The following is a 12,259-nucleotide window of genomic DNA, read 5'->3' as shown; positions in this document are numbered from 1 at the left end:
AACATTTTTTATTACATTGATTGCTTCATTGAGAGCTCTGGTTCTATGAATTTTTGGTTAAAATTACATTATTGCTCTTTTGAACCCTTCTGAAGATTCTGGCAGTTGTGCTACCCTTTTAGGGGTTTGGGAGATTTTATTATAGAACTTCCCCCTTAGTTTTTTTAATTATATTTTTCCCCAATTATATGTAGATACAGTTTTAAGTAACAGTTTTCTGACATTTTGTGTTCAATGTTCTCTCCTTCCCTCCCTCCCTTCCTTCATACCCAAGAGAGCAGGTAATTTGATATAGGTTATACATGTCCTATTATACATATTTCCATGCTCATTGTGTTGTGAAAGAAGACATACATCACTGATATAAGAAAAAAACTCATGAAGAAAATAGAGTGAAAAGTAGTATGCTTCAATATGCATTCAGATTCCATCAGTTCCTCCTATAGTGGTGGATATCTTTTTTCATCATGAGTTCCTTATTGTTATCTTGGATCCTGGTAACAGTTAAGTCATTCACAATTGATCACTGTACATTATTGCTATTAAGATATACAACATTCTCCTGGTTTCACTTTGCATCACTTCATATAAGTCTTTGCAAGTTTTGTTGTGATTGTCCTATTTGTCATTTCTCATAGCACAACAGTATTCTATCACAATCATATACCACACACAACTTGAACAGTCATTCCCCAATTGATGAGCAACCCTCAATTTCCAATTCTCTGCTACCACAAAAAGAGCTACTATAAAGATTTTTGTACAAGTAGGTCCTTCCCCCCTATTTTTTATCTCCTTGGAATACAGATCCAGTAGTGATATTGCTGGGCAAAAGTTTATTCATAGTTTTATGGCCTTTTGGACATGGTTCCAAATTGATCTCCAGAATGGTTGTATTTTTAAAAATATTTCCTAAATTGTAAATATTCAATGCATTGGCTTTTTTCTTGTTTTGTGTAAGGCATCCAAACCGTAATAATAATAGGTAATGTCAATTCTGGATTTAAAATGTTAAAAGGTAATCTTGCTATTGCCATCTAGCACCAAGTCTCAGTTGGAGCCAAGCTAGTTTATGGGGATAGTTTTCATTTCCATGAAGGTGCTGTCTACTGGAGCTTAGGATGGAGGCCAGAGCAGTACGGGCATTATACATGGATACCCATACCAGAGCCCAAGGCATGGCCTGTGTCTTTATCTCTATAGACAGGTAGCTTTACCTCAGAAACTCAAGGCAAAGGTTGCCATGGGATCATGTAGGTTTATAGCCTCCCTCTTATTTTGGCCACAGCCTGAAATCAGAGTTCTTATTCTGGGCAGCTTCACCTTGGGAAAAGCTCAGATCCTAGGCAGGAATTCTTGGGTCAAAGCAATTTAAGTGGTCTAAAGAGCTTTTTGCATAGGCCAGGTATGGGTTTCTGGCATATGAACGGGAGCAAGAGCTCTAACCCATACTGGGCAGGGGCAGCTTGGATTAGGTCAAGTCTGGAAAGAGGCCTCTTCAGGGCTTGAGGCTAGGTTAGATCTGATGCCAGAGAGTACAAGAAGAATCAAAGATAGGTCAGATCTGAGATTGTATCATATAGGGAAATGGAAAAGTAGAAACTCTTGAAGGACTCCTTTAGCTGCAACTCACAGAGAAAACAAGCCCACCAAAGCTAAAGGAAGCAAAGCACCCTGAGGCAGAGAAAAGAGGCAGTATGCACTAGGCAAATGAAGCCACCATCATCAATTTGACCACCATCTCCCCATAGACCTTGGTGATGACAAGCATAGGTTCAATCTAAGAGCCTCTGGAATAGCAATGTTTTTAGTCCAATGCCTGCCACCATCATGCTGGGAAGAAGCCTCTGTGGAAACTGCTGCTTGATGACTAGTTCTGCAAGTGCTCAAGCCTCAATTATTAAAGCCCTAGAAAAGAAAATTCCTACCACTAACATCTCTAGTGCTGTCAAATGGTTTAGCAACAGAAACGGATATGACTTAATCAGGGGAAATGACATTAAAGAAAAGGTATTACCATCTGCTTTGCTGCTGTATCTGAAGGACCTTTCCATATGACTGGTAGCTGAAACTTTCAATATACATTATTTCCTCTATTAAAATATGATCTTCTTTGAAATAGAACCAGTCTTATTTTTCTACATGGCAATAGTTAGTACTTAGCAGTCTTTTGCACACACTGAGTGTTTAATAGATACTTTTTTCATTCATTCATTCAAGAGACTAAGTTTAGGATTACAATATGCAGGTGGATAGCCTTGTCTCCTGTTGCTTTATTTATTTATTTGTTTAATAGGATTTTATTTTCATAAGGCACATTTTTTATTATTCTAAAGTAGTGTTTTTGAGTGAAGATGAAATATATTGCTGTAAAAGAACCCATAATAGGGAGTTCTGCTCCATTCAATCAAATTTTGAAAAAAATCAACAAACAATAAATACACTGGGCTCTACATTTTTCAGTTGAAATGTAAAATTGTACAGACATGTTCTTTTGTTGAATATCACTTGCAAAAGCCTGCTTGCCCTCAATTCAGATAGAGGAGTTGAAGACATTGAACAGATGCGGAAAGAGGCATAGAAGTCAGAAGTTATTGATGGTTTTGCAGGTAACTTTTTTCAGAATTAACAAAGTATCAAGATTTTTTTCCATGCCCAAGAAGGGGTGTTTGCTTCCTTCAAATGCCCTGTCCATCAAGTACCTCAATGCCCTCACAGTGTTATCGTTTCCAGGATGGATCTCTTATATTGGGCAAATAAATCAGTACTAAGGTGCTTTCTGGGTTCTTCTCGTATCCTTGCTCTGGTAATTCTGGTAATTAACTTGTGTCAGTTAAACTTCTGTGTTAGATTATTATAGTTGTGGTTGATGTCATTTCTCTTGTCCAGAACTGAAGGAATAAAGTAATTTTTCAAAATTTCTACTAAGGCAAGTTTAAAATTATGTGCCAAATCTGTTTCCTGCCACTAAATTCAGAAATAACAAAATTATATATGTTTGGTTATCATATAATTAAGGAGGCTACACTTGTATCAGTTCCAAATGAAAAAGTCCTCCAAAAGAAAATTAATTTCCCCTTTTCCTTCTCTTTGTGGTGAGTTTGAACCAACTTTGTACTCAACCTTAAACCAAATATTTCAGTAATTTTACCTTAAGGATATACTTTCAAACTCATTAATCATACCTCTTGAAATGAAAACTTACCACTTCATCATGTTGTTCACTTTTATATTTCACTTGACATCTCGGTAGAACAGAAATAAGCTAAATGTGATATACTACTTCTAAGGGAGCTATGAAAAGTTCATTATAATGGATCCACCTATAATCTAGAGGACCTCACTCATAGTCTAATAAAATAGGAGCAGCTATAGCAGTATAAAACTACTCTAGAAAACATATCATTTCAAGTTACTTAGGTAGAAGTATTAGAAAGTCAACATTTTTTGAAGGAAAAAAGTATTTTGTTGTAACTTATATTTTTATATATTTTTTCTCTTAAGAATCCTGAAACAAAAACCTATGATACTTTGTGTTCCTGAGAAATGGAATATTTTTAAAGGCACAGGATAGAAATTATCAAATCTAGAAGGTAATATGCATGAGTGAAGGTAGGATAATTTTCAGTTCATTATTCCACTGTGCGTATATCTTTTTTTTAATTAATTAAAAATTTTTAATTCTTTTTAAATATTTTTCCATGGTTACATGATGCATTTTCTCTCCCTCCCATCTTCACTGCCCCACCTCCCAGAGCTGACAAGCAATTCCCCTGGGTTATACATGTGTTATCACTTGATAGCTATTTCCATATTATTCATTATTCTTTTAAAACCAAAACCCCAAATCATATACCCATATAAGTGATGAATCATATGTTTTTCTTCTGCATTTCTACTCCCACAGTTCTTTCTCTCAATGTGGATAGCATTCTTTCTCATAAATCTCTTGGGATTGTCCTGGATCATTGCATTGCTACTAGTATCAAAGTCAATTACATTTGATCATCCCACAATGTTTCAGTTACGGTTTTTAGTGTTCTCCTGGTTCTGCTCATTTCACTCTGTATCAGTTCATGTAGGTCTTCCCAGTTCTTATAAAAATCAAACAGTTTATCATTCCTTATAGCACAATAGTATTCCATCACCATCATATACCATAATTTATTCAGCCATTCCCCAATCAAGGGATACCCTGTGTGTGTCTTTAAATCACAGAATATGAAGAATTAGAAGGAATAATTTTTGTCTAACCCTATAATTTAAAAGATAAGGAAGCTGAAGCCAGAGGACATTAAGCGAGTTGCCCAAAGTTATACAAGTGAGTCAAGTGGAAGAACCCAGGCTTCATGACTTCCATTTTATATTATTCTCACTACACCAAACAATCCAATAGACTGTAGATATGACTTGATTTTTCAAAAAGGAACTGGGAAGTACCAAACAAGACAAAATAATTGGCCAAATAGCATGTGAGTATTGTGACTTTCTTTTCTGGTGCTTATGTATATGCATATGCTTTAATGATGGAGAACATATACCTATATATATATCTTGATTCCTACTTTGGGGAGGCTATAGGAGATTCTAGTAGTATTTTTTTAGTGTAGTGTACTTTTTGAGCCATAGAGAGGTGAATAATTAATTACAAAGCACCTTTAATATCTCTGGTATAGCTCTGAGTAGAATTTCTTCTCTCTAGATAGCATGGATTCTTAAAAGTTAACAATTAATGATAGAAAAGGAAAATGACAAACGTTGGAGGGCATGTGGAAAAATTGGGACACATGTACTGTTGATAGAGCTGTAAAATGATCCAACTATTTTGGAGAACTATGGAGAGATAACTTAGAATTATGTCCAGAGGGCTATAAAACTGTGCATATCCTTTGATCCAGCAATACTACTAGTAGGTCTGTACCCCAAAGAGATTTTTTAAAAAAGGAAAAGGACCTACTTGTACAAAAATATTTATAGCAGCTCTTTTGTGGTAGCAAAGAACTGGAGACTGAGGAGATGATCATTAATTAGGGAATGGCTGAATAAGATGCAGTATATGACTTAGGAAATACTATAATGCCATGAGAAATTATGAGCTGGATGGTTTCAGAAAATCCTGGGTAAGACATATGAACTGATGGAGAGTGAAGTGTGAAGAACCAGGAGAGCATTGTACACATTAATAGAAATGTTATACAATGATCAACTGTGAATGACAGCCATACTCAGCAATACAAGGATACAAGACAATTCTGAAGGACTTATGAGTAAAAGTGCTATGTACTTCCAGAGAAAGAACTGATAAAAATCTGAATGCAGATTGCAGCCTACTTTTTAAACTTTATCATTCTTGAGTTTTTCTGGTTTGCAGTTTTTTGTTTTTTTTTTTGCAATGAGGCTAACATGGGAATGTTTTGTTTTACTGGCCATGTAAAATCTATATCAAATTGCTTGCCTCCTCAAAGAGGGCAAGCAGAGGTGGAGGGAGGGAAAAAAATATGAAACTCAAAAATTTTTCAATTGAATGTTAAAAATGTTTATGTGTAAATGAGAAACAAATTAAATATTAAAAAGTTAATAATTGTGAAGAACTAATCCTTTATAATTTAATCCCCTCCATTTCTCTATCCTCAACCAGTAGGTTCATAATCTATTTACAGAATTCAAAGCTTTACCAGTTAGATCTCCAATTTGATTTGAATATTCCTTGTCTCATCCCGTCCTCCCCCACAACCAAGGTAATTTAAATTAAGACCAAAAGTGCCTCCCCCAATAACCCCATCAGATTTGCTGGTACTTCAGAAGGCTTCTAATTAATTTTAGCATATTTTACTCCACTATGTTCTCCCACTTTCTCCTTACTGATCTCAAGTATATATATTTCAGGAGAAAAAAAAGGTTGGGAACCCCCTATTCTATTCTAAAGATTATGCCCTATGGGTTGGTTTCAGGTTTACCTAAAAGGTGAACATTAGGGCCTTTTGCACCTTTCTATGATTTTGGAATGACATTGGGATTATTCACATTCCTCTGCTCTGCTCCCTTTGGAAACTGACTTTCAGGAACAGGTGTCTGTATTCTATGTTCTCCCTAATTTGTTTAAGCTTTTAGCATTAGAAGCACATGAAACACAACAAAAACTAGTCTCAGATGTGTTTGGTAATACACAGAATTGTTATTATAATATTCTATAATTAAGGCATAAATAGCAAGACATTAAAACAACATCTTCTATACTCCCCACTCCCTTAAAATCGCAATGCATTACCCAAACCATCTCAAGGCAAAAAAACATCAAATCAACAAGTGATCACATTATAAAGTGATATCTTTGCTGAGATGATCCCAGAAGTACTTATGTGGAACAAACCAAAGTTGTGCTCTATCATATGAGAAATTGCACACACCTTGGCCTTATCAGAAACCCCATGTATGGATTCACTGACCAGGAAATAAGGCTACAACGCCAAGCCATACAATTTGGCAGGCCCAGTAAGAATATACTGAGGCAGACATGCATTGTTTAGCACTTTGAGACAAGCCCTTATCAAAAAGTTCATGGACCTATTTTGCGGATTAATTTGACCTTGCAATTTAAAAGTATATCATAAACTCTGAAAGAGCTAGCTTACATAAATATAATTTTTGGAAAAACTAAAATCTAAAGACTACATACTCGGACATCCACTGAGCAGCCCACGGTCCAAGACGGATTTCCCAACACCTGATTCTGACACAAAAGATGAACAAGTGAAGATTTCCCAACACCTGAAAAAGATATAAATGCTTCAATTGTGTGTATAAAGGAATCCATCTTCATGCTTCTCAAAACAAAACCTTACCTCTGACTTTATGGAGATTAAAAGTATTCACCTTTAACTCTCTCTTCCTCTCCTGACAACTCAACATCTCTCTATAAATGTATTTATCCATCCCTATCCCTTCTCCCTGTTACAGCTAACTTCTCTACTTGTAATCTTTATTTTATCACTGCACCTTCTTCAAGAACTTATACCAGTAAGTATTCCTTTCCCTCTTGGTTCTCCCAGCTCCATCTTCCTCCCTTCTCTCACTCTCTTCAATTTCTCCCTACTTAATAGTTTCTTCAATACTTCTAAAAACCGTAACTGAGTGGGGTTTAGCTTTAAAAAAAATCACCTCAAGCTATCTTCCTATGTCTTTCTTCTCTCCTCTGCTCAGCCTCTAGAATGTGTAGTTTCAAAACACTGCTTTCCCTTACTACTCACTCATTCCTCAACATCTTGTAACCTGTCTTCTAAACCTACCATATAACTGAAAACTATTTTCTTAAAGTCACCAGTGATGGCTTAATTGCTAAATCCAAGTACTAATTTTCTTTTTTTGTCCTTAGTCTCTTTTACCTATGCTCTTCACCACTGCTGACCACTGTTGCTCCTGTATTTCCTACCACCTCTTGGCTTCTATGAAACTTCTCTCCTGTTTGGTCTCCTACTTATTAGATAGTTCTTTTTTAATCTCCTTTGAAGGTCCATCATCTTCTGTAATGCAAAAGATGCAAGAGAGGCTTTTGCTCTTGCAGGGGGCCAAGTGAAAACTTCTGGCAGTTAGAAGCCTTAGAATTCTGAGAGAAGTCAGTTGGTCCCTGAGGCTTGAATAGAGTGGAAGGACTAACTAGAGCTCTGCTTGGCTTTCAGTTTTGCTTTTGGCCTGTGCTTTGTCTCTGGATAATTTGAACCTAGTTAATTTCTCTGGACCTCTCCCTGACCTTCTCCATATTATTTCCCTGTTTCCCTGCCTGTTTTCCTGGGGCTCTGGGAGGCAGGGTGGCTTTTGGGTTTTTAGTGAATAGACTTTGTGGGTTTAGTTTTCCCAATAGGCAAGTAGGACATCCTTGAATTCAAACTATCCATTTAGTATACCTTTTACTTTAAAAGGAGCCAAATCTTCCCTGGCTGAGAGAAGCAGGTCCTCTCTCAGTCTAACCCATTCTTGTGACCCTCCCCCATCTTGAGTTTCTCCCTAGCGGCTGTCAGAAACCCCAAACCCCTCTCTCCTTCCTGACCAACCCTGAACATTAATAAATCCCTTTGTTACCTAATCAAACCCTCTGGAGATTCATTGTGTTGAAGAATTAGGCAAGGGTTGAAGGGGAAGGAATTATTCTCTTTATTTCCTGAGGGAAACTGGAGGCATCCATCTTGGGAGGAAGTAGTTCCCCAATGCTTCCTTCTGAATCCCTTCAGTTTCTTTGATGGGGAGGAGCCTTGTGATTCCTCCTTTGAGGACTTGAGAAACTGACAAGAAAGCCCTCAAGTCGGATTCAAACCACTTCTGACTGGCCCTATTCCTTGTGTCTGTAAAAGTACCTTTCCTGCTTGGAAGGGTTCAGCCTATTACCCCAGTATCCTCTGTCTTGGGTGTCTAGTCTGTGTTAGGTGCCCCTCCTGAATACCTCACTTGTACCCTTACTATCCTAATACTGCCTTGTCCATTCCTCCCTAAACTCAGCCATCCCTTTCATTCCTCTCCTATCACATCAATCACCATTTACCCCTCTGTCACTCAGCAAGGGAAGGAGAACACCCCTGAACTTTAGTGTCCCTCTTTTATCCATCACACTTCCCACCCCATTAAGCTTGGGAGTTTCCCAGATTCTGTCTCAAGCCCCCCTTTTCTTCTTTTTATATACTCTTTCCCATGGTGACTGTATCTGATGGTTTAGGTTCAATTATCATCCTTATGTAAATAACTCCAGAAATCTCTATGTCCAGTGCTAATCCCTCCCCTGCTATATCACTAGCTACCCTCTGGACATCTTATTCATATTCTCTCTCTTTCTCTCTCTCAACGGTCTCCTGGGTCACCATGGCCCCAAATCTCATTATCTATTAGAAAACCTATTGGGGATGAATGCCTTTAGCACAATCTCTCACATTCAAAGCCTTTCCAGCTTTTGCAAAACCTGACAGAACTTGCACTCCTTTGGGAAAACAAGGTCAATTCCCAGCCATTATGCAGCCAAAAAAGACTGTTATGTTGAAAAAGAAGAGGGCTGATCAAATAGGAAGGATCAAACATGGCAGGCCGAGTATTCCACTGATATACATGAACTACTGGAAGTAACAGAGAAAAGCCTTTGGTAGGGGTGGGTGGGTTCTCTAATAGGATGGTACAGCAGAAAGGACAATGAACTTGAAGTCAGAGGACTTGAGTTTTGAATCCTGGCTCTGCTATATCCTATATGTATTACCAAGAGCAAGATATTTCACCCCCTTAACCTTTAGATTCTTCATAACAAATGGGGTGGGGCCAAATGATCCTTAAGGTCCCTTTCAGTTCTAAATTCTGTGAGGGAGGGTATGGATGAATGAATGAAAGCGCTTAATGTACTAATGGTTATGATTTAACTAAATGACTTAAAATAAGAATCACTTATGATGAGAAGGAATGGGTAGCAATTTGCACGAGTGGAGGGAGTATTCATTCACACCAAAGAAATTATTGATCCATAGGTGTGTTTAAGAGCACTTAATTTGCAGACCCTGATCAATAACCAATTTAGCCATATTATTAGGATTTCATCCACATGGGCAGTCCTGATTTAAACGAAATCAGAGGATGTGAAATTGAGGCAAGAAATAAAGGATGGCTTGGAGGCTGACTCAATCCTGTGCCTAAAGACAAGAAGCATCATTTCATGGGCCATGTAGTCATATCATCTTCAAAAAGCCACAAAGACCGCAAGCCAGTGGACGGCCATCTTTTAGCAAAGGATGAAGTAGAGAAATTTTATGATCATCTTGATTCAGGGAGTTTATGCTCCAGGATCTGGTAACTTCAATGTAAAAGGGAAAAGACACAGCAGCAAGAGCAGCTACAAGAATGGGAGTCTCTTATTTGTAGAAAGGATTTAGGGCTTAGAAATCTTCTATCTCAGACCTCTCATTTCCCAGATGAGGAAATTGAAGCTCAAAGAGGATAAGTGGTTTGCTCAAAGTCACTTATAGAAGGAGTAGCATGAATACTAAAGGACAGGTGGAAACTGTGGGCAAGCACTAAATGAAGTCATAAAAAATGAAGCCGTATTTTGGCAGGAAAAGTCTGGTGATCAGTCATTTCATTTAATCAACAATCTATGTGCAGTCAGATCACTGCCTGGCCAGAACAAAGGGGTGATGTATTTACAAAGACTATAGCAGTGTCCATCTGATTTGTTTAAACAAATGGTAAAATCTGAAAAATGGGAACTGGATAAAAGAATTAAATCAACAGACATTTACTGAATCTTTATCATTTATAAGTCACCCATTGAGTGTTAGATGCTGGAGAATATAACAATAAAAATTAAATGGTCTTTGCCCTAAAGTAGCTGAGAATATACAAAGAGGAAATATGATATACACAGATGAAAGTATACAAAATATATAAAGTAAATTTGGAGTAACTTTGCAAGGAGCACCAACATAACCCCTCTCCCCCAAGACCTACTCTATAATGTGACCCATGAAAACACTCTAGGATTGTGATGACAAAAGAGGTTATTTCAGATTGAAAGGATAAGAGGCACAGCCTTTGCAAAGGCAAAGATGACATTGAGAGATGTTAAATAATAACAATGATGGGTAATGATAGCTGACAGTTATAAAGCACTTACTATTTGTTTCTGTGCTAAATGCTTTATAATTATTAACTCATTTGATCCTCACAACAACCATGAGAGATAGGTGCTACTAGTATACCCATTTTACAGATGAGAAACTGAGGGAAACAGACACTTGCCAGTCACACAGCTATTAAGTGTCTGAAGCTAGATTTGAACTTTCTGATTTCAAGTCCAGTACTCTATCTACTGTATCAACTAGCTATCTATGCCTTGTTCATCCCAAATCTATTCTTCTTTCTTGCTATGACTTTCAAATTCTCCAAGCCCTCAGCTAAGCCATCTTTCCTACTCTGGAAACATTTTCCTCCCTTCACAACCTCAATCCCTTAGTGAACCAGTCCAATTTGACCCTATCTTATACTCTTCAATCTGTTCATCCTTGCCCCATGTTCACACTGTCAAACTGCAAACCTGCCATCATCTATCCCCTTCATTCCTCATCATATGGTCCTGAAAGGAGCAAGAAGAATTTGACCAACCATGCTGACTGGGTCCATCACAAAATTATACTATCTAATCTCAACTGGACCTTTATTAAACTAAAGCAATTCTTTTCTTCATCCCTAATTGATTTTCTAGCTCACACTTCACATGCCTCCTATAACAAGCACCAGGTCCCTCCACCCTTCCAGACAAGATCCTTATCTCACACCTTACAAATTAAAACAAAGGAAAGACATAAAAAAGAAGAAGAAGAAATTGAGGCAATTCACCAAGAGCTTCCTCTTCCCCTTTCCTCATCCAGTAATCTCTAATACCATTCCTGATCATTTCACCCTTAATTAATATAGCTTTTGATGGGTTCAGCTCTTCCCATCAAGGCTGACTCTGCTATGTGTGCTTTTTTTTTTAAAAATAACCCTTACCTTCTGTCTTAGTATCAATTCTAAGACAGAATTAGCATTAAGGACAAGGCAAGCAGGGATAAGTGACTTGCCCAGGGCCATAATGTTAGCGTCTGAGGCTAAATTTGAACCCGGGTCCTCCTGACTCAAAATATGACTAGGTCCCACCATTCCTGCTATCTCTCTCTCTCTCTCTCTCTGCCAAACTGCCAAACTCTTGTATAGAGTCATTTATATATAGTACCTACACTTCTCCTCTTAACTCTCTGCAATCTAGCTTCCAGTCTCATTGCATAATTTAAATAGTTCTTTCCAAAGTTATAATTTCCTAATTGTCAAATCTACAGCCACTTTTCAATTCTAATTCTTCTTGTTCTCTGCAACATTTGACACTGTTGAGCACCTTCTTCTGGATACTATCTCAGTTTTCAAAACATTGTTTTGTTTTTTCCTTTGTTCTGCTCCTACATTTATTTATTTCTCAGCCTTCTTTGATAATTCATCATCCACGTCACACCCACTGTTCTAGAATTTCTTATATTTTCTTACTATATTCTCAATTAGTGGCTTCATGCTTCATGGGTTCAATGATCATTTTTATGCTGATGATTCCTAAGTCTATCTGTCCAGTCCTAACCCTTATCCTAAATTCCAATTCAGGATCACCAAATGATTATTGGAAATTTCAAAATAAATGTCCAAGAGATATCCTATGTCCAAAACAGAACTAATTCTCTTTCCTGAAAACCCATTCCCTCGTCCAAACTTC

General features: G+C 37.4%; 1 protein-coding gene across 1 annotated transcript in view; it reads right to left on the bottom strand.

The window, feature by feature from the left end:
• Positions 1-12,259, bottom strand: part of RABL3 (RAB, member of RAS oncogene family like 3) — a 72,284-nt gene that overhangs the window by 53,267 nt on the left and 6,758 nt on the right. The window contains exon 2 of the mRNA XM_044670070.1: positions 6,677-6,768. Coding sequence (XP_044526005.1) covers positions 6,677-6,768 — 92 coding nt within the window. The remainder of the gene's footprint in view (positions 1-6,676; positions 6,769-12,259) is intronic.

The sequence above is a fragment of the Gracilinanus agilis genome, chromosome 3 (genome assembly GCF_016433145.1).
Source record: "Gracilinanus agilis isolate LMUSP501 chromosome 3, AgileGrace, whole genome shotgun sequence".
In the NCBI taxonomy this organism is placed as follows: domain Eukaryota; kingdom Metazoa; phylum Chordata; class Mammalia; order Didelphimorphia; family Didelphidae; genus Gracilinanus; species Gracilinanus agilis.
Note: the sequence above shows the minus strand (reverse complement) of the source record. Positions and strands in the feature narration are given on the sequence as shown.